The sequence below is a fragment of the Salmo trutta genome, chromosome 6 (assembly GCF_901001165.1).
Source record: "Salmo trutta chromosome 6, fSalTru1.1, whole genome shotgun sequence".
NCBI lineage: Eukaryota > Metazoa > Chordata > Actinopteri > Salmoniformes > Salmonidae > Salmo > Salmo trutta.
Window position 1 is genome coordinate 25587727 of NC_042962.1, and position 23980 is coordinate 25611706.

A 23980-nucleotide genomic window follows, 5' to 3' on the forward strand; every position below is an offset into this window, starting at 1 on the left:
GAACTGTTATTCAACGCGTTTCTATTGGTTAATAACAGTAGGCCTAATGCCAAATTCAATGTTTCATCCAATATTTTTGGGGGGGATCAAATAGCTAATAATCCTTGTTATGACCATCTTATAACAATTCCATATGTTAGTTTAGAGCCCCCCTCCAGACAGGATTTAGACTCTAGATTAATATAATTAATAATACTAAGCAGATACAGTATGTTTCAAGATATGTCTCACTGGCCGTAAGCATATCAACAAGGTTTAAGGCGGGTCACGGTTAGCTTAGCGATATGACAGCCAGTCTGTCAAACATTTGGACTATAAAAATAAATAACCTCTAACATTATATTAAATTATAATATCATTGTCATAAAACAAAACAAAAAGCATCATCTTCCAAATGATCACACCGATGTCTGACATTGTTGAACTTGACATACTGGTGTGTTCAAAGAGTGTGGCGGAGAGACCAGAGTACTGGAGTTTGGTTGGGTACTCCTGGGAACACGCGGGATTGGTTGAGTACCGTTTAGCCATGACTGGTGGATGGATGCATGCACACTGCACAAGGTCCTTCACGAATCAATGTCTACTGTCTAGACTGACTCGGAACAGAAATGAATACAATCAACTGTTCCATACATTTTAAATAGTCCAGTTCCTTATTTCAGCATAGAGTTGCTAGTGGTGGGATTTTCCTTCTCTCCCAGGGAGCATTAAGAAGGATGTGGTGCCATTTCTCCAATGCAGCCAGTCAACAAAACCACCTCCAGTGCCCAAAAATATGTGCTTTTTCCTCCTCTTTAGGCTCTCTACCTCTGGGAAAATAGAGAAGAAAGCAGGAAGAGAAAAAAAGTGGGATAGTTTCACATGTTGAGAAAGACCTGGGTTTTTCTCACGGGCTGAGCAATGGGCATGACTGTGTTGCTAACTAGGGGAGGGGAGTTTAGGGTTGGGTAAAGGCCCCATGTGCCAAGTTTCAGAATGTTCAGCGCCTGTGGATTCAGGGGAGGGCAAACCCCTGTGGCTACAGAACAATACAGAGCAGAGGAAGACAGACAGCTAGCTAGCTACGTAGCTACCTACCCAGTAGCCAGAGGGCTCAGTGCTGCTGCAGCTTCACACATAGAGAAAAACTAGACTCACTTCTGTAGGGAGACAGGGACACGTGTGAGCGACTAAACAAGTTACCACTACAGGACTGCTGAATGTGCAGACAGCTGGAAAACCTTCAATGGAAACAAATGCTGAGTCAATTATTTAGTTTTTTTAAATCTTTAATTTGACTTGAAATGTGGACAGAAACAATGTTGGGGCATGCCATATTTTCAAATGTGCCATTCCCACATGTTTGGTGTCAAATGATGTCTTATTTAGTGATATTGGGGAAATCACATTGTGGCTGTGGTTAAACTGGTGTTTGTCGAACAACAGGAAGAGGAAAATCCAGTGTTGGCCTAAATTCCCTTATAGTGGTTTTCCACACAACATTGTCATTTGTTTTCTTTAGAAACAGAGAAGATTTGTTCCTCCAGTGGCTGGCTACGCTGCCAACTCCCACACAGAGACTATAGTCAGCTGTTGGGCTGAGTTGTGGAACTACAGTAGCCTATACAGCATAATACAGGGTCTGACATGGCCTTGCTTGAACCAGCAAAACACTGCTTGCGTACACAATGCACATGATAACAAACCCCCTAGATGAAGATTACTCAACTGTTACATTTTTGCTACTCAAACCAATCTGGTAATGTCATTCATACAGTGATGTAGTGTTCCGATTTGATGTTTTGAACACAATAACACCCCTAACCTGTCGTCCTAACAATAGGTTTGGTGAGGGAAAAGTCACATTGAACCAACAAATAAAAAAGTTAATTTCCCATTCAATCCCAATTAGAAAAGTCAAGCTATCACTCCACATAAAACAACAATCTTTCATAATACTGGTTGTAATGACAACACTGCCGTTTAAGGCTGATACTGAACACAGTTCTATGGAGTACACCAAGTTCAATCCCACAGAAAACTATAACGCACCATTGTAGCGGAGAGACACAGGAAGCAGTTTGATGAGCAAGAAATGGGCAATCTCCTTATTTCCTTATAACCCCATCTTGAGACATCAACTTGAGGATAGAGGGTGAGGCACACTGGTGATATCACAGACATTGGACTTTGTAAGCCAGTGATATTAAATCTCTCTATACAATCTTTCTGTGAGTAATACTACAGTCTGTCTGTCCATACAGCTGCTGAACCCCAGGATCTGCTCTCCGATTCGACAGAGACAAAGCTGCCATGACAAACGTTGGCCTATAAGCAGCAGTAGCAAAGTTAATCGGTGCAGTTGTAGAGCTACTGAAACATTTGTGGCCAACATGCTGGACAGAGCTGTCCACAGCTAGGTCACATGATGTGGGTTGGTTTCTGACAGCATCTGAGCAGGCAGTGATGCTAACCGTCAGCCATTTTGGCTCCTCATTCCAGGATGTCCGTCTCAAAGGGGACCAGATGGTAGTAAGACAGGTTTGTGACGTAGGCATCTGAGTCATCGTCACTGATGTCTGGTTCCACCGTCAGGAACTCCCTGCCATCCTCGTACCTAAGAGAGGAAAACGCCAGACATGGGTATCACTCAACTCACTGGGCACACACTGGTTGAATCATAGTTGTTTCCACGTCCTATTAATTCAATTACGTTAAATCAATGTGGAATAGATGTTGAATTGATGTCCGTGCCCAATAGGAATGGACCAAGTGGTCAACCCATACTAAGACACAAAATTGACTAAAACATGTGTTCAATACACTGAATCCAAACAGCAAAGCACTATACAACATCATGAAATTATCTTCCAATCCTGCCTACATTCCTTTATTTACAATAGCATCACCATCCCACTGCTGTGATGAATTCTAACTATAGGTAAGATTGTCTTGTATGATATGATCATGCACTTGTGTAACAGTTGAGAAAAAGTTCTCATTTACAACTGCGAGCTGGCCAAGATAAAGCAAAGCAGTGCGACAAAAACAACAGTTACACATAAACAAACGTACAGTCAATAACACAAAAGAAAAATCAATGTACAGTGTGTGCAAATGTAGAAGAGTAGGGAGGTAAGGCAATAAATAGGCCATAGAGGCCAAATAATTACAATTTAGCATTAACACTGGAATGACAGATGTGCAAGTAGAGAATAGAGATACTGGGGTATAAAAGTGCAAGAGGATAAGTAACAATATGGGGATGAGGTAGTTGGGTGTGCTATTTACAGATTGGCTGTGTACAGGTACAGTGATCGATCGGTAAGCTGCTCTGACAGCTGATGCTTAAACTCAGAGAGGGAGATAAGACTCAAGCTTCAGTGATTTTTTGCAATTCGTTCCAGTCATTGGCAGCAGAGAACTGGAAGGAAAGGAGGCCAAAGGAAGTGTTGGCTTTGGGGATGACCAGTGAAATATACCTGCTGGAGCGCGGGCTACGGGTGGGTGTAGCTATGGTAGCCAGTGAGCTAAGATAAGGCGGGGCTTTACCTAGCAGAGACCGGTAAATGACCTGGAGCCAGTGGGTTTGGCGACGAGTATGAAGCGAGGGCCAGCCAACGAGAGTGTACAGGTCGCAATGGTGGGTAGTATATGGGGCTTTGGTGACAAAATGGATGGCACTGTGATAGACTGCATCCAATTGGTTGAGTAGAGTGTTGGATGCTATTTTGTAAATGATATCGCCGAAGTCAAGGATCGTCAGCTTTACAAGGGTATGTTTGGCAGCATGAGTAAAGGATGCTTTGTTGCGAAATAGGAAGCCAATTCTAGATTTAATTTTGGATTGGAGATGCTTAATGTGAGTCTGGAAGGAGAGTTTATAGTCTAACCAGACACCTAGGTATTTGTAGTTGTCCACATATTCTAAGTCAGAACCGTCCAGAGTAGTGATGAGTAGTGATGCTGAATGGGCGGGCAGCGATCGGTTGAAGAGCATGCATTTAGTTTTACTTGCATTTAAGAGCAGTTGGAGGCAATGGAAGGAGAGTTGTATGGCATTGAAGCTCGTCTGGAGGTTAGTTAACACAGTGTCTAAAGAAGGGCTAGAATGGTGTCGTCTGCGTAGAGGTGTATCAGAGAATCATCAGCAGCAAGAGCGACATTATTGATGTATACAGAGAAGAGATTCGTCCCGAGAATTGAACCCTGTGGCACCCCCATAGAGACTGCCAGAGGTCCAGACAACAGGTCCTCTGATTTGACACACTGAACTCTATCAGAGAAGTAGTTGGTGAACCAGGCGAGGCAGTCATTTGAGAAACCAAGGCTGTTTAGTCTGCCGATAAGAATGTGGTGACTGACAGAGTCGAAAGCCTTGGCCAGGTCGATGAATACGTCTGCACAGTAATGTCTCTTATCGATGGCGGTTATGATATCGTTTAGGACCTTGAGCGTGGCTGAGGTGCACCCATGACCAGCTCTGAAACCAGATTGCATAGTGGAGAAGGTACGGCGAGATTCGAAATGGTTGGTAATCGGTTTGTTAATTTTGCTTTCAAAGACCTTAGAAAGGCAGGGTAGGATAGATATAGGTCTGTAGCAGTATGGGTCTAGAGTGTCTCTCCCTTTGAAGAGGGAGATGATCGCGACAGCTTTCCAATCTTTGGGAATCTCAGACGATACGAAAGAGAGGTTGAACAGGCTAGTAATAGGGGTTGCAACAATTTCGGCAGATAATTTTAGAAAGAGAGGGTACAGATTGTCTAGCCCAGCTGATTTGTAGGGGTCCAGATTTTGCAACTCTTTCAGAACATCAGCTATCTGGATTTGGGTGAAGGAGAAATGGGGGAGGCTTGGGTGAGTTGCTGTGGGGGGTGCCGGGCAGTTGACCGGGGTAGGGGTAGCCAGGTGGAAAGCATGGCCAGCCGTAGAAAAATGCTTATTGAAATTCTCAATTATAGTGGATTTATCGGTGGTGACAGCGTTTCATAGCCTCAGTGCAGTGGGCAGCTGGGAGGAGGTGCTCTTATTCTGCATGGACTTTACAGTGTCCCAGAACTTTTGAGTTTGTGCTACAGGATGCAAATTTCTGTTTGAAAAAGCTAGCCTTAGCTTTCCTAACTGCCTGCGTATATTGGTTCCTAACTTCCCTGAAAAGTTGCATATCACGGGGGCTATTCGATGCTAATGCAGTACGCCACAGGAAGTTTTTGTGCTGGTCAAGGGCAGTCAGGTCTGGAGTGAACCATGGGCTATATCTGTTCCTGGTTCCATTTTTTTTTAATGGAGCATGCTAATTTAAGATGGTGAGGGGGGCCCTTTTAAAGAATAACCAGGCATCCTCTACTGACGGGATGAGGTCAGTATCATTCCAGGATACCCCGGCCAGGTCGATTAGAAAGGCCTGCTCGCTGAAGTGTTTTAGGGAGCTTTTTACAGTGAGGAGGGAAGGTCATTTGACCCCAGACCCATTACGGATGCAGGCAGAGGCAGTGATCGCTGAGATCTTGGTTGAAAACAGCAGAGGTGTATTTGGAGGGCAGGTTGGTCAGGATTATATCTATGAGGGTGCCCATGTTTACGGATTTGGGGTTGTACATGGTAGGTTCATTGATAATTTGTGTGAGATTGAGGGCATCAAGCTTAGATTGTAGGATGGCCTGGGTGTTAAGCATGTCCCAGTTTAGGTCACCTAACAGCACGAGCTCTGAAGATAGATGGGGGGGCAATCAATTCACATATGGTGTCCAGGTCACAGCTGGGGGCAGAGGGTGGTCTATAGCAAGCTGCAAGGGTGAGAGACTTGTTTCTGGAAAGGTGGATTTTTAAAAGACAGAACTCTGCAGGGTATCTCTGCAGTAGATTGCAACTCTGCCCCCTTTGGCAGTTCTATCTTGGCGGAAAATATTATAGTTTGGGATGGAAGTTTTAGGGTTTTTGGTGGTCTTCCTAAGCCAGGATTCTGACACGGCTAAGACATCTGGGTTGGCAGAGTGTGCTAAAGCAGTGAATAAAATAAACTTAGGGAGGAGGCTTCTAATGTTAACATGCATGAAACCAAGGCTTTTACGGTTACAGAAGTCAACAAATGAGAGCACCTGGGGAATAGGAGTGGAGCTAGGCACTGCAGGTCCTGGATTAACCTCTACATCACCAGAGGCACAAAGGAGGAGTAGGCTAAGGGTACGGCTAAAGGCTATAAGAACTGGTCGTCTCGTACGTTCGGAACAGAGAGTTAAAGGAGTAGGTTTCTGGGTGTGATAGAATAGATTCAAGGCATAATGTACAGACAAAGGTATGGTAGGATGTAAGTACATTGGAGGTAAACCTAGGCATTGAGTGATGAGACAGATATTGTCTCTAGAAACATTTAAACCAGGTGTTGTCATTGCATATGTGGGAGATGGAACTAAATGGTTGGTTAAGGCATATTGAGCAGGGCTAGAGGCTCTACAGTGAAATAAAACAGTAATCACTAACCAGAACAGTGATGGACAAGGCATATCATATTGATATTAGGGAGAGGCATGCATAGCCGAGTGATCTTAAGGGTCCAGTGACTGGTTGGGCTGGCTGGAGACACGGCGATTCAGACTGCTAGCAGGCCGGGGCTAGCAAGCTAGCCGAAGGGTCTTAGAGGGACGTCGCGACGGAGGAAAGTCTGTTTTAGCCTCCTCGTGCGGTTCCGTCGATAGACCAGTCGTGATGGATTAGTAGGGTTCCGTGTATCAGAGGGGTCTAGTCCAATTGGCAAATGGATCTATTCAGCTAACAGTGCAATATGCTCTAGACAGCTAGCGGGCCACGGCTAGCAGATGGGCATTCAGGGGACGTTGCGACGAAGGGGCCCGTTGGAAAAAAGACCCTCGGGCAGATTACGTCGGTAGTCCAGTCGTGATGGATAAGCAGGGCTTCGTGTGGTAAAAGGGGCCCAGGCCGATTGGCAAAATAGCAATAGTGGTACAAGAAATTGGCCGATGTACCTATTAGCTAACAGTCCGATATGGTCTAGACAGCTAGCGGGCCGCGGATAGCAGGCTAGCAGATGGGCATTCAGGGGACGTCACGACTTAGGAGCCAGTTGAGTAACCCCCTCGAGCAGATTACGTCGGTAGTCCAGTCGTAAAGAATTGGCGGGGTTCCGTACCCTGTAGCGGCAGTAAAAGGGGTCAGGAGTGGCTGATGGACCTCTTCAGCTAGCCGGGAGATTGGCCTAGCTCACGGCTAATTGGTGCTTGCTTCGGGACAGAGATGTTAGCCAGAAGTAGTCACTCGGATTGCAGCTAGCTAGCTACGATGATCCAGGTGAGAAGGTTCAGTTAAAGTCGGAGGTTTACATACACCTTAGCCAAATACATTTAAACTCAGTTTTTCACAATTCCTGACATTTAATCCTACTAAAAAAATCCCTGTCTTAGGTCAGCTAGGATCACCTCTTTATTTTAAGAATGTGAAATGTCAGAATAATAGTAGAGAGAATGATTTATTTCAGCTTTTATTTCTTTCATCACATTCCCAGTGGGTCAGAAGTTTACAGTCACTCAATTCGTATTCAGTAGCAATGCCTTTAAATTGTTTAACTTGGGTCAAACGTTTCAGGGAGCCTTCCACAAGCTTCCCACAATAAGTTGGGTGAATTTTGGCCCATTCCTCCTGACAGAGCTGGTGTAACTGAGTCAGGTTTGTAGACCTCCTCACTCGCACACGCTTTTTCAATTCTGCCCACAAATTTTCTATAGGATGAGGTCAGGGCTTTGTGATGGCCCCTCCAATACCTTGACTTTGATGTCCTTAAGCCATTTTGCCACAACTTTGGAAGTATGCTTGGGGTCATTGAACATTTGGAAGACCCATTTGCGACCAAGTGTTAACTTCCTGACTGATGTCTTGAGATGTTGCTTCAATGTATCCACGTAATTTTCCTTCCTCATGACGCCATCTATTTTGTGAAGTGCACCAGCCCCTCCTGCAGCAAAGCACCCCCACAACATGATGCTGCCACTCCCGTGCTTCACGGTTGGGATGGTGTTCTTCGTATTGCTAGCCTCCCCCTTTTTCCTCCAAACATAACGATGGTCATTATGACCAAACAGTTCTATTTTTGTTTCATCAGACCAGAGGACATTTCTCCAAAAAGTACAATCTTTGTCCCCATGTGCAGCTGCAAACCGTAGTCTGGTTTTTTATGGCGGTTTTGGAGCAGTGGCTTCTTCCTTGCTGAGCGGTCTTTCAGGTTATGTCAATATAGGACTTGTTTTACTGTGGATATAGATACTTTTGTACCTGTTCCCTCCAGCATCTTCACAAGGTCCTTTGCTGCTGTTCTGGGATTGATTTGCACTTTTCGCACCAAAGTATGTTCATCTCTAGGAGACAGAACGCGTCTCCTTCCTGAGTGGTATCACGGCTGCGTGGTCCCATGGTGTTAATACTTGTGTACTATTGTTTGTACAGATGAACGTGGTACCTTCAGGCGTTTGGAAATTGCTCCCAAGGATGAACCAGACTTGTGGAGGTCTACAATTTTTTTCTGAGGTCTTGGCTGATTTCTTTTGATTTTCCCATGATGTCAAGCAAAGAGGCACTGAGTTTGAAGGTAGGCCTTGAAATAAATCCACAGGTACACCTCCAATTGAATCAAATTATGTCAATCAGCCTAACAGAAGCTTCTAAAGCCATGACATAATTTTCTGGAATATTCCAAGCTGTTTAAAGGCACAGTCAATTCACAATTAACAGTTTGTACATGGGACGGGACAAGACAACAGAAGTCTGACTGCTACGCCATCTTGGTATCACTTGAGCAATATGACATTTCCGCATTGTAATATTTGGTGAAAAGTATTTTGTTGTGGAGACTGAGTAAATGCCCCTCCCTAGCTTCCCTCCTCAAACCCCACCCAGGGAAGGAAGAGGTGCACTGAGACACTTCCTGAGGAGGGGGACCATGGAACCGCTTTGAAATTCAAGGAATGCATGGTACTCACATACTCAAAAGGGCACACACAAACACTTGTGATCCTAAAAGGTCCCTGTAAGTGTTTGTGTAGTAAAGAGAATGTGAACTGTACAAAAAGTAACAGGATATATCATGTTTGTATAATAAAATAGGCCTAAATTCAGGAGAAAACCAGAATGACTGAGGTTGAAGAAGAAAACGCGTAATACTGCCATGCTTCTCTGGTTTTGTGGTGCAGGGAGTTACAGTCCAAAGTCAACATTATATTAGAAATATAAAAATAACTCCCCCACACACAATTTCACCTTTGTTATGAGGTTGAAGAAATGCCCATTTGTCTCAATACACAATGACATTGATACTGACTGGTAAGGTGAATCTAACAGGTAAAACAAGTCGTAAAGTCACGTGTTACTTACAGGTGTTCTGCAGAGCCAGCAGCAGAGTCAGTGGATGAGGGTCTCTCTTCGTCTTGTGGCAGACTCTCATCAAACACGATTGTCTCAGTGTTGGCCAGACAGAAGCCATTGGAACGCATGATCTCTGTAGGGCACAGAACACATTCTACAGTTTAGGACATGAACAGTCTACCCCATGTTTTGTCTGTTGTTTATATGTCCTGTAAGGAATTCTTTATAACGCAAGACACATTTCTGTGAAAAATGACAATACAATTCCAGCTTATCTTATCCTATATTAACCATTACTCAGAGGTTTCCTGGTTCAGATGTCAAGTGGGGCATGCTGTTGTTGTTGAATTGCATAGGTTGTTTGGGTGGTTAAAAGGAAAGTTACTTCATTTTTTATTTTATTTAACTAGGCAAGTCAGTTAAGAACAAATTCTTATTTACAATGACAGCCTACCCGTCATGGCCGGTTGTGATACAGCCTGGAATCAAACCTGGGTCTGTAGTGACGCCTCTAGCACTGAGATGCAGTGCCTTAGACCGCTGCGCCACTCGGGAGCCCAAGTTAATACTGGGAAGAAAGCAGAGTGTTTTCCCTGTGTTTCACCACGAATCAATACCTGATATCTTGTATGGACTCTGGAAGCATGGCTGGATCTTGTGGACGTTGTCATTCTTCAGCACTTGGTCCAGCGGTGATCGCTCAAAGAATGTCAACACCACCTCTGACCTAGAATACTGTGGAGATAAACAGTACAGATAGTATGAGCATGGGCTCTATTTATGAGAACCATACACAATGCATTATAATTAATCTGAGTCAAATGTTGTAAGGCGTATAAATGAATAGGTTTGCATACATGTTAATCAAATCCAATGTGTACAGAGGGCAGTACTAGACTAGTAGTGACCCACCTTCCATGGCATGTTGATGGCATTGTTCAGTAGCTTCTCCACCTCATTTAGTTTCAGCTCAATGTCATTGGCCTCTTTAATCTTAACCAGACCTAAACACAAAATGACACAAACATAACGCAGAATCAAAGGTTATTACCACTTTTTTTTATTGTATTAATCTCACAAACTGAAAAGCTTAGGTCTGAAGTAAATTCTCAGGTAACAAACAAGGTACACATTTAAAATCGATTTGATTCCCAAGACAAACCACACGCCATCATTTCGAGACAGCCTGAGCTTTCAGATCAAAATAACTCTCCTACTGAGAGAACATGAGGTAAATCCTATCTGTGCATCCACCATAACAATAGGGCAGCTACTTTGACCTTTGTGTCAACTAGCATCTTATCTATCCACAGGCCAGAACACACAACAAAGGCTAAATGGGAGGAGGGCCCAATTCAACTTTACTCATGTAAAAAAGGTCGCCAAAAACAATATAATTGAAAAGGTGGCAATCAGTTAAATGAGATAACCTTTATATTCACAATATTTTTTTCTGGGCATGGCAAGTGCAGAGAAACACAAATAGACTTCTTTAAGTTAAGTGGACATAGTTTTAAGAGCACGCAACTGCACGTGTCACAAATAGGGTAACCAGCAAGAACGCCAACATGGCTCAGTAAATGCTAGGTAATAGGCAGCACAGAATCTGAAAGTGGTAACAGCAGAATATAGGGAAACTGCAGTATAGACGTACAGTACACCTATCTACCTTAGCAGCATGACACATGGATTAACAATGCAAGGTATAAGAGAGGTTTTAGATTTAGAAGCTGGGTGGAAAGTTTCACTTTGGGAATAAGCACTAGCAATGAGGACTTTAATATTGACAAAGTATGAGATGTACAAGGGATACATCTGAACACATGTCCAAACAAAAGAGTGGAAAGTACCCCGCTTAGTTGGTTTGGACCCATAATAAACAGGGGGGGTGTGTGAGTGAATATGTACTTAAGCCTTTACAATCCAATGATGCCGAGTGAAAACTAGTGACTATGACGCATTAGTCATTAGTTCCGCCTTCCAGTTCCAACTAGTCCCAAAATATCATGTACGGCCATTCATAGTCCTGATGACTACGATAGTGAGGTTGATGATGACGATCCTCCAGAAAACTACTGATGAGGTCTTACTGAGGTGATGTGACTAGTACGCACGATGCAGCCACAGAGCTGCTCCCTTCGGATAGACAGAGGGCTGCGTAAGAGGATGTGAGGCAGCGCTCTGCTGATGTAACAATCTCATTCATTTCTAATGGCCCATAGTCATGACATTATGCCCCAGGGTTTGAGGAGTGATTAGGTCATGAAATGGTTGTTTTTAGTTTTTAAAAAAGTAGTGCGCACTGTATAGGGAATAGGGAATATGAATATGATACCCATATGATACCCATAGAATCCCCCACCCAGGGCTGTACCTCACAGGGTTCCAGGATCCTATTCTTCTTTTTAAGAGATAAACAGCTCGGTTTGTCCAAACCAGCAAGAGTCTATAAAAAAAAAGATATAACGACCAATAAGTGCTTGTTTGTCTACGAATAAGAGGTTTATTGTATTTTTTATTATAGGCTTAGACGTATGATTAGTATTCTTGGTTGTCATGGTAGAGTTACAGTGTGCCATTTTGAATATTATATGGTCTTCTCTTCTTTATTGGAGGTTTCATTTGAAAGACATGCCTAATAACCCAGGGAGCATAGCCTCAAGGAAAAAGCAACAAATCTACGCCACACATGGTGGTTGCTCAAATGCAACAAACATGAAGATAACTGTCCTCAGACAAAACTCGAAACCGCCTCGCTGTTTTCCGTGTAAACAGATGTTTGGAAATCTGTCCACAGGATTTCACCTTTGATATGGAAACGTGAGCAACATGAGCGCTGGCGTGGAATGCCAAAATAAAGTTGCAGATTTAAAAATGGAACACAACCACTAAACATATTCCTCTCTCAATTAATTATATTTCAAAGTTGAAGCTAAATATATAGAAATGGTGGTCGTCTGAAAATAAGCCATTAAATATTTTGAAACTAAAACCAGCTGTGTTTGTTCCGACCAGGCTCCCTGAGTGCATGTCCTCACTTCCTGTGGCAGAGTCCTTTTCCTGTCTCCACTTCCTGGAATCTCATTGAAGAGGGAAACACTAAACTTGTGTTTTCTGTTCTCCTTGTGTAACACTATAAGTATGGGGCCAAATTGGTCTAATAATTGTACTCTTTACCAGCATTCTGGCCATTCAAACTGTTCCCATGTGCACATCAAAGAATTGCCTGTAGCCAAGAAATAGGCCAACAGTAGTTCATAGCCTACATTTAGTTGAATGAGGAACACTGCATAGATACTGCTAGTATCTTTACCAACACAAAATCATGTTTTCCTGCCCATTGTAGCGAGCATATTATTACTTTCTCGCTTTTTTAAGTGTAGCTACAACCATTTATGGTGGTAGATTTTGTAATTAAACAGGCTTACAATGTAATGAAAAAGTGTAGTTACACAATTAACTACATAATGTGATACCTGTTTGTGCTGTCATTTGCATATCAACCATGGCAGGAGGACAGACAACATGACAGGAAGCATGACCCTCCGCGTCATCCTTACACATGATATTTCAACATTTATTAGACATTATCAACAGCTATTTCACAACAACGTCCTACAGCACATCAGACCAGCCCATGTCAGCATGATACTACAACATTATAGCCTTTAGTAGTGTCACGTACTGCAACATTATCTAACCACCATCTCCCTGGTTAGATTAGTATGTTCCATAAGGTGTTGCCGTTTGATCATTAGATACAGAGCATCAAATTCCATAATAAGTCTTTGGTTAAACCTTTAAACAGAGTTCTCGGCTGTCCTCTCCGTCACCAATGTGAGTCAGTTATGTTTGGGCGGTGCCCTCATGACTGGCTCTCATGCCAGCAGAACCAGCACGTCACTTCCTGTCTGTGATGCCCACTCCAGGGTCACATGTCAGGTGACTGATGATGAAGGCCTAAGCAGGCCACAGTAGGGGCTAGCCTAAATATAGGAGGCCCACTCCTTCAGCCAGGCCTGTGTATCACCCTCTCACCACAATGACCTCAGCCTGAAAGTTCCCTAGATGTTCTGCACGCCTCTCTTGTTGCCTAGGTACTGCACAGAAACAAGAGTAGGGCCAGAAACAGTGTGAATAAAGAACACAGCATAGGGAAGCAAGGACAGCTAGAGCTATGTCCACTTTTCATCTGAGTGCCAATTAGAAGACGGATCTAAATAAAATATCGAGCCGGGGTGTAAATTAAAAGAAGGGCATGGGGAAATGGAATGGGATTAATCTGTGGCCAACTATCCATCACTGACATGATTCAACTCTACCGACGCCACTACTGGAGTAACACTTGGATGAAGTCCCTATTTCAATACCCATCTCCCTCTATTCGTCTCTCAACCAACAAGACATGAGAATGGACGATGAGACACCAGGAAAAGAAGAAGTGCAAAGTGAGTCTTTTTTGCCCCATGTTTCTCTCGTCCAATCATGCATCACACACAGCCGAGAAAGGAGAAGAGCCAATCCTCAGCAGTGACAGCTATTTCGGTGTATGGGAAGGAAGCAGAGCCTTCCAGTCACCACAAAAAGGCTGGCGTGGGGGGACAGTTTACAAAACACACTTACTGTAGGCTGAGCGGACACAGACAAAATAGAAGTACCAGAGAGGCTGTGCAGGGTGAACACCCAGCTATCAAATTTGGTTCCTTGGAAGTTGTGGGAACATATGTTTTTGGTTTCCCATTGGTTCTGGGAACGAAGCCATAAGGTTCCTGACTGATAAAACTGAACGTTTCTTTAAACGTTCTGAGAACAAAATATTTTTTGGGGCCTGTTCTGGGAATGTACATTTTTTAGGTATAGCAGGGAGGTTCCTTTCATTGAATGTTTCAATAAGAGTTTTAATAACACTGCTAGCTTAGTTTGGATAACTGTTTTCAACTCCAAGCACAGATAAACATTTAATTGCTTATGCTTTAACATGCAAACAGATGTATTTTTTTTTATTGTGGCATGGCATCAGTGAGATTCAAACATATGATATCCTGTTCTCTATCCAAGGAATTAGCCCACTGCGCCACCAGGATGGAGCTAGCCTGCCATGTTTAGTTTTTTTTAACTCATACGAAGCTGTTCATTTTAGTCTATTCAAACAGGCTCTGCTTCCTTTCAAAGGAAATAAGCACTCATTAAGATCAGGTGTGGCCAATTAGTGGGCGCGGCCAACAGACCTGCAGAAAATGTTATGCTGAAGTACTGAAATTCACACAGAAGAACGTTGTTTCTTAACATTCTCTGAACATTGACTTTAAACAGAACCATGTGGAAACCTGCAGAAAGTGTTAGGCTGAAGATCCACGCTCTCACCAAGCTCTAAGAAACATATGGTTCTCAGAACATTATGTGCTAGCTGGGCATAGACGTGGCATGCACTGGGCATCCTGCCAGACAGCACCCAGTCTGGGCAATGTCAGGGCACCATCGTGACAGACAGGGCAGCAAGAGGTACACAACCCAGGGCCGTGTGTTTGGCTTTCATGTGTCACAATCCTTTCCAACTGTCTGAGGGTTCTGTTTATCTTTACCCATTACTACGGGATAGGGTCTGCTTCTATTGCAGAACAAGCTGGTCAACAATTCAATCACACAGGACATACAGTAGATTAGCCTAATCACAACCTAAACATTTGATAACATTTAATGCAGTACTAAAATGGTCCACAAACACTCGATAGGGGGAGTAACTGAGCCTTTCAGCGTTACCTCGACATTATTAAAGCCAATATGCAATGGATAGACCACCACCTAATTTATCCAAAACTTTCACTGACAAATCCACATATTAACCTTTTCCAATATGATTTTAATTTTGGCAGTTAGCCCGTGCTATTATAAACCTAACCCATAGCCTCCAGCTCTGAAAACCAAACAACCAAAAAGGTGCTGCTGATAAGTGATAAAGGATAGCCTAGTGATAACAAGTTAAATCAGTCCTATTACTCTTGACTTAAGTTCCAGTCAATCATGTTAGGGGGTTCCCAGAGAACCTAAAACAGTATCCGGAATCATGTAGACCAAAGAGCAGCTATTTGATAGGTCTGATATTATGTGTCACTCCAAAGTGGACCTAATTAATTATTAAACAGACAGTGTCTACCTGGGTCATGAAAACAACAATTAGTCATTATTTATCCACTGTAAATAATACAGCCTCTGTATCAACTGATCTATCTATATCAGATGTGCCCATATAATTCCCACCTGTCAAAAATGCCCATTTGAATACAATAATTGATGACAAAGTTCTCAACGCTTCAAAACATTGGCTGATCTTTTTTTTTTGTTAACTAATTGGTCTTTTGACCAATCACAGCAGCTATGAAAAAGAGCTGATGTGAAAAGATCTTATGTGATTGGTCAAAAGGCCAATTAGTAGAAAAAACATCAGAATTGTATTGTGGCTATTGTCTTCAAATGACCATATCATTTATTAATTCATTACTTAATTTATTAAACCCAATTTCCAGTGGCATGGAGTACACTATACCAACCTTCTATAAGCGGGGACTTGGAGAGAGCTCTTCTGTCCTCAGGGAATGATTCAACCAGTCTTTTGAACAATCTCCCAAAATCTGAATAACTCCTGTGCAAATACAAAACGTTTCTGTCTGACCACTCGGTTCTGATCTCGTAGAATTCTTCTTCCTCTCCTCGCTGACTTATGATCAGTCTCCGGATCCCGTTCACCCAGCAATCCTTGACAAACATGTTGACCAGAGACGTCCCCTCGAATATCGCCGATGCCATTCCTCAGCAGTCAGTCCAGCATTCTGAGAAGGAGTGGGACGTTGGAGTGAAGTCATGGACTTTGGAACGAAGTCATGGACTTTGGAATAACATTGCCCACCCTGAACCGGGTAAAATAACTATTTCAAATAAATCATTAACTTGTAGGCATATGGGGGGAAACCTCCGACATAATTCTAAAACCGTTACAATGTAGAAAACCAACAAAATGATTTCTGTTTCGCTTGCTCAGCCCATCACAGACGCAGTCTTAAACGTGGCACTGTCACCGCCTTCATAGTCATTAGTCATCACAGGGTAAGAAAATCATACGTTTTTACTTGATAATCCTCCCAGAATTCAAATGGACTCGAAAATAGCTACTTAGCTGTTGTTCAATTACAATGATTTATTTACTAGTCCACTTTATGTTCAGGGTCACAGACGATGACGCCTTAAAACAGTTAGTTGCCCTTCCCAAAATGATGTTAGTATTGTTCTTTTATCGTCTTACTGTTCTTCTACGAGTCTTCTGATTAACTTCATGCGTAGAAGTGAATGCAAAAGAGTTGCATAGTCGATGTGCTGTTCTTCAAGGCTTTACTCCCCTGACAGTTTGTCGAGGTTTGCCTTTAGAGGATGCATCGTGCACACTGATTCCAGTGTTGACGGCTTTTGTCGCTCAGGCGAAAAATATCCGTCGGTTTCCTCCCCTCGCAGAAGTTGACTCCTCTCTCCCTCCCCTCTTCTTCTTCCTCCCTCCTTGTCAGTGTGGATACTATGCAAGGAATGCAACTGCACAAAGAGAGACCGAATTGTCCATGTAAGCTGCCTAGGCTACTTCAAAACTTGCATGGCTTTTCTTTCTGATGTACAGTTATGTTCAGCAGTTATAGTATGTCAACCTGGACTCAGGGGTAGATGTAATAACCCTCATGAAAAAGTACTACTGAATTACTACTCACTACTACACAAGATCTACACAAAACCAACTGGTATTACTACTTATTTGCTTTTGAGATGTGTAGTAAACGAGTAGTGAGTTATGTAGTAATTTCAGTAGTAATGACTGATAAATTGGGACGTTTCACTACTGGTGAACACTACATATTTCTTATTCAAATCTCTACATAATTCTCCCTTAATGACTACTGTGTAACTACTGAGCTGATGGGTATCTACTACTTAAAACCTACACAACTTCTACATGTTGAATGTAGAATTACCACGTAATGCCTACACATTACCGCTGTATGCCAACTCAATCCCTCTTGAATTACTACTGCCATTTGTCTGTGTAGTGTTGTCACTACTGAATTGCTCCTTATCCTTTTTCATTTCCTACATAAACCCTTTTGAATTACTATTGAAAACGGACACATTTACTACCGTTTGCCTATTCGAAATCACAATTGACATCTTGTTTCCCTACTGTGCCACTACTAGACGAGTGCACATGTTATTTCCTAAAGTTTAACTTTAAACAATCAATAATAAACATATACACATGCAATTGAATTAGTTTTAATTCAAATGAATTACATATTCAATTACATATTTGCACTTTTGTTTATCGCTTTGAGGCCTTATCTATTTTCAGCTTTTACTTAACTATCTATCTTCAGATCCTTTTTTGTGTTGCAACTACATTTCTCCACCACTTAACCTTTTAGAAAATAACGACAAGCTCAAGAGACAACCAATTATAATCCATTATCAATCATCTGCTAACAGAGGTCAGATAAGACAACACAGAAAAACATTTGATAAACAATGTTAATCTTACCATCAATGTCCTCCAGTCTTATGTTGAGGGCCTCCTTGGCAACGGGTCAAAAGAGGTAAGTATACCAATATGAACATACTACTGTACATTTGCAAACTAGTACACATACAGTCCCTTCAGAAAGTATTCCCACCCCTTGTCACGACTTCCGCCGAAGTTGGTGCCTCTCCTTGTTCGGTCGTCGTCGCCGGCTTTCTAGCTGCCACCGATCCACGTTTCTTTTTCCATTTGTTATGTCTTGATTGTTCACACCTGGTTCCCATTACGTTATTATTATTTCCCTATTTAACCCTCTGGTTCTCATTGTGTTCTGTGTGTGATTGTTTCCTGGTTTTTGTGTTAGTCTTTTGTGTTAGGGTTTGTTATCCCTGCGTGGATTTATTGGCTGGTTATTTTTCAGAGTAAAGTACGTTATTTTACTCAGTTCTGTGTCCTGCGCCTGACTCTGTCCTCACCTCTGCACAACTGATACTTGACACCCCTTGACTTTTTCCAAATTTTGTTATGTTACAGCCTTTTTCTGTCACTGGCCTATACACTACCTCATAATGTAAAAGTGGAATTATGTTTAGACATTTTGGCAAATTAATTCAAAATGAAAAGCTGAAATGTCTTGAGTCAATAAGTATTATGGCAAGCCTAAATAAGTTCAGAAGTGAACATGTGTTTAACTTCGTCACATAAGTTGCATGGACTCACTCTGTGTGCAATAATAGTGTTTAACATGATTTTTGAATGACTACCTCATCTCTGTACCCCAGACATACAATTATCTGTAAGGTCCCTCAGTCGAGCAGTGAATTTCAAACAGATTCAACCACAAAGACCAGGGAGGTTTTCCCATGCCTCAAAGAAGGGCACCTATTGGTAGATGGGGAAAAAATAAAATACATTGAATATCCCTTTGAACATGGTGAAGTTATTAATTACACTTTGGATGGTGTATCAATACACCCAGTCACTACAAAGAATACAGGCATCCTTCCTAACGCAGTTGCCGGAGAGGAAGGAAACCGTTTAGGTATTTAACCATGAGGACAATGATGACTTTAAAACAGAGTTTAATGGCTGTGGTATGAGAAAACTGAGGATGGATCAACAACATTGTACTGTAGTTACTCCACAATACTAACCTAATTGACAGAGTGAAAAGGAAGCATGTACAGAATATGAATCTTCCAAAACATACATCCTGTTTGCAACAAGGCACTAAAGTAATACTGCAAAAATGTTGGCAAAGCAATTAACTTTTTGTCCTGAATACAAAGTGTTATGTTTAGGGCAAATCCAATGCAACACATTGCTGAGTACCACTCTCCATATTTTCAAGCATAGTGGTGGCTGCATCATGTTATGGGTATGCTTGTAATCGTTAAGGACTGGGGAGTTTTACAGGATAAAAAAGAAACAGAATGGAGCTAAGCACAGTCAAAATCCTAGAGGAAAACCTGGTTCAGTCTGCTTTTCCACCAGACACTGGGAGATTAATTCACATTTCAGCAGGACAGAATCTAAAACAGAAAGCCAAAGCTACACTGGAGTTGTTTACCAAGAAGACAGTGAATGTTTCTGACTGGCCGAGTTACAGTTTTGACTTTTGAAAATCTATGGCAAGACCTAAAAATGGTTTGTCTAGTAATGATCAACAACCAATATTACAGAGCTTGAAGAATTTTGAAAATAATGTTTGTCTCCTCCAAATGTTTCACAATCCAGGTGTCGAAGCACTTAGAACCTTACCCAGAAAGACTCACAGCTGTAATCGCTGCCAAAGGTATTACTCATTATGAAGATATATTAGTGTTTTATTTTTCATAAATGTTTTACAAGTGTTAGAATTTGTATTCCACTTTTACATGAGTATTTTGTGTAGGTCATTGACAAAAAATGACAATTCAATTAATTTTAATCCCACTTTGAAACACAACAAAATGTGAAAAAAGTAAAGGTGTGAGAATACTTTCTGATTAGGTCCTGTAGTATGACGAAAACAGAGGCTACATAGCTACATTTAAATGGGGCTAGCAAACACAAGACACAAGACTGTTTTTGCTAGCAATCTTTTTGATCTGGTAAAAATGTACAGTACCAGTCAAAAGTTTGGACACACCTACTCATTCCAGGATTTTTCTTTATTTTTACTATTTTCTACATTGTAGAATAATATTAAAGACATCAAAACTATGAAAAAACACATATGGAATCATGTAGTTACCAAAAAAAAAGTCTTAAACAAAATAAAACAAATTTTTTAGATTCTTCAAAGTAGCCACACTTTGCCTTTGACAGCTTCAAACAAATCAGATTTTATTGGTCACACACGTGATTAGCAGATGTTATTGTGGGTGTAGCGAAATGCTTGTGCTTCTAGCTCCGACAGTGCAGTAATATCTAAAAAGTAATATCTAATAAATTACACAACATATACCCAATACACACAAATCTAAGTAGGAATGAATTAAGACTATATACATATGGACGAGTGATGTCAGAGCGGAACGGACTAAGATACAGTTGAATAGTATAGAAAAAAACAGTATACACTGTACATATGAGATGAGTAATGCAAGATATGTAAGCATTATTAAGTGAATGAGATACCGTAGAATAGTATAGAAAACAGTATATTCACATGAGATGAGTAATGCCAGATATTTAAACATTATTAAGTGAACGAGATACTGTAGAATAGTACAGAAAACAGTATATACACATGAGATGAATAATGCCAGATATGTAAACATTATTAAAGTGACTAGTGTCCTAGTCTATGCCTATAGGCAGCAGCCTCTAATGTGCTAGTGATGGCTGTTTAACAGTCTGATGGCCTTGAGATAGAAGCTGTTTTTTAGTCTCGGTCCCAGCTTTGATGCACCTGTACTGACCTCGCCTTCTGGGTGATAGCGGGGTTGAACAGTGGCTCGGGTGCTTGATGTCCTTGATGATCTTTTTGGCCTTCCTGTGACATCGGGTGCTGTAGGTGTCCTGGAGAGCGGGTAGTTTGCCCCCGGTAATGCGTTGGGCAGACCGCACCACCCTCTGGAGAGCCTTGCGGTTGCGGGTGGTGCAGTTGCCGTACCAGGCGGTGATACATCCAGACATGATGCTTTCAATTGCGCATCTGTAAAAATTTGAGAGTTTTAGGTGACAAGCCACATTTCTTTAGCCTCCTGAGGTTGAAGAGGGTCTGTTGCGCCTTCTTCACCATACTGTCTAGGTGGGTGGTCCATTTCAGTTTGTCAGGGATGTGTACGCCAAGGAACTTGAAGCTTTCCACCTTCTCCACTGCGGTCCCATCGATTTAGATGGGGGGTGCACCCTATGCTGTTTCCTGAAGTCCACGATCAGCTCCTTTGTTTTGTTGACTTTGAGTGAGAGGTTGTTTTCCCAGGCACCACACTCCTAGAGCCCTCACCTCCTCCCTGTAGGCTGTGTCGTCATCGTTGGTAATCAAGCCTACTGCTGTTGTGTTGTCTGCAAACTTGATGACTGAGTTGGAAGCGTGCTTGGCCACGCAGTCAAGAGTAAACAGGGAGTACAGGAGGGGGCTGAGCACACACCCTTGTGGGGCCCAAGTGTTGAGGATCAGGCGGAGAGGAGGTGATGTTTCCTACCTTCACCACCTGGAGGCCCGTCAGGAAGTCCAGGACCCAGTTGCACAGGGCAGGGTTCAGACCCAGGGCCTCGAGCTTAATGATGAGCTTTGCATACTCTTGGCATTCTCTCAACCAGCTTCACCTGGAATTATTTTCCAACAATCTTGAAAGAGTTCCCACATATGCTGAGCACTTGTTGCCTGCTTTTCCTTCACTCTGCGGTCCAACTCATCCCAAACCATCTCAATTGGGTTGAGGTCGGGTGATTGTGGAGATCAGGTCATCTGATGCTGCACTCCATCACTCTCCTTCTTGGTCAAATAGCCCTTACAAAGCTTGGAGGTGTTTTTGGTCATTGTCCTGTTGAGAAACAAATGATAGTGGGACTAAGCGCAAACCAGATGGGATGGCATGTTGCTGCAGAACGCTGTGGTAGCCATGCTGGTTAAGTGTGCCTTGAATTCTAAATAAATCACCGACAGTGTCACCAGCAAAGCATCCCCACACCATCACACCTCCTCTATGCTTCACGGTGGAAACCACACATGCAGAGATCATCCATTCACCCACACTGCGTCTCACAAAGACACGGCGGTTGGAACCAAAAATATTAAATTTGGACTCAACAGACCAAAGGACAGATTTCCACTGGTCTAATGTCCATTGCTCGTGTTTCTTGGCCCAAGCAAGTCTCTTCTTATTATTGGTGTCCTTTAGTAGTGGTTTCTTTGCAGCAATTCAACCATGAAGGCCTGATTCACACAGTCTCCTCTGAACAGTTGATGTTGAGATGTGTCTGTTACTTTAACTTTGTGAAGCATTTATTTAGGCTGCAATTTCTGAGGCTGGTAACTCTAATGAACTTAGAGTTATAACGATACAGGGCGAGACCCAAATGCAGACACGGGAGGCAGATGGTTCGAGTCTCTGGTATTTATTATAAAACAAGGGACAGGCAAGGGACAGGTCGTGGACAGGCAAAAGATCATAAACCAGGTCAGAGTCCAGGAGGTACAGAGTGCCAGGCACGCTCGAGGTCAGGGCAGGAAAAGGTCAGAACCGGGATGACTAGAAAAGCAGAGACTTGGAAAATGCAGGAGCACGGAAAAACACGCTGGTTGACTTGACAAGACAAACTGGCAACAGACAAACAGAACACAGGAATAAATACCCTGAGAAAACATGTGACATCTGGAGGTGGGTGGTGACATCTGGAGGTGGGTGGTGTCACGACTTCCGCCGAAGTCGGCTCCTCTCCTTGTTCGGGCGGCGTTCGGCGTCACCGGGTTTCTAGCCATCGCCGCTCTATTTTTCATATTCCCATTTGTTTTGTCTTGTTCCATACACACCTGGTTTTCATTCCCTAATCACACTGAATGTATTTAGTCCTCTGTTCCCTTCCATGTCTTTGTGTGAAATTGTTTTGATGTTATGTGGGTATTGTTACGCGCCAGACTTTTGTTTATGTTCCGTGTTTTGGGCACGTTATATGTCCTTATGTGCTTTCGTTTGGACCGGAATAAAAAGTGCCCCTGTTATCTACACTCTGCTCTCCTGCACCTGACTTCGCCTCCAGTACACACCCTTAACATGTGGAGACAATCACAAAGACAGGTAAAACAGATCAGGGCGTGACATCTGCAGCAGAGGTAACTCTGGGTCTTCCTTTCCTGTGGCGGTCCTCATGAGAGCCAGTTTTATCATAGCGCTTGATGATTTTTGTGACTGCACTTGAAGTTTCAAAGTTCTTGAAATGTTCCGCATTGACTGACCTTCATATCTTAAAGTAATGATGGACTGTCGTTTCTCTTTGCTTATTTGAGCTGTTCTTGCTGTAATATGGACTTGGTCTTTTACCAAATAGGGCTATCTTCTGTATACCACCCCTACCTTGACAGAACACAACTGATTGGCTCAAACACATTAAGAAGGAAAGAAATTCCACAAATTAACTTTTAACAAGGCACACCTGTTAATTGAAATGCATTCCAGGTGACTACCTCATGAAGTTGATTGAGAAAATGCCAAGAGTGTGCAAAGCTGTCATCAAGGCAAAGGGCGGCTACTTTGAAGAATCTCAAATATAAAATATATTTTGATTTGTTTAAAACTTGTTTTGGTTACTACATGATTCCATATGTGTTATTTCATAGTTTTGATGTCTTCACTATTATTCTGCAATGTAGAAAATAGTAAAAATAAAGAAAAACCCTGGAATGAGTAGGTGTGTCCAAACTTTTGACTGGTACTGTATACAAACGGCTAAACAACGACATGAAAGTATCCATAAAACATAAAGGAAAGTTAAACTTACAGATGGTGCAGTGTCAGCACAAGGGCTACGAAAGACAGGACGATGAAGGATGGCAGATGATTACAAAAGCCTGTGTAGTCTGGCTGTAGAGTTTTGACTATGTATTTATTACCAACATAAAGTAGTAAAAACCTCTCCACTACTGTT

At 42.4% G+C, this 23980-nt stretch overlaps 1 protein-coding gene and 1 long non-coding RNA gene across 2 annotated transcripts; one reads left to right on the top strand and one right to left on the bottom strand.

The window, feature by feature from the left end:
- Positions 1-1253: 1253 nt before the first annotated feature.
- pxdc1b (PX domain containing 1b) lies at positions 1254-16836 on the bottom strand. Its single transcript, XM_029755897.1, has 6 exons — positions 16652-16836; positions 15903-16181; positions 10267-10358; positions 9972-10089; positions 9364-9487; positions 1254-2599 (listed from the first exon to the last, which is right to left on the bottom strand). The coding sequence occupies exons 2-6, from the start codon at positions 16156-16158 to the stop codon at positions 2476-2478; spliced, it is 714 nt and encodes a 237-aa protein (XP_029611757.1). The 5' UTR covers positions 16159-16181; positions 16652-16836; the 3' UTR covers positions 1254-2475.
- Positions 16182-16620, top strand: LOC115195728 (uncharacterized). The gene is made up of 2 exons (XR_003878736.1): positions 16182-16268; positions 16391-16620. It is a non-coding gene; the product is annotated as an uncharacterized LOC115195728 (long non-coding RNA).
- Positions 16837-23980: the final 7144 nt, after the last annotated feature.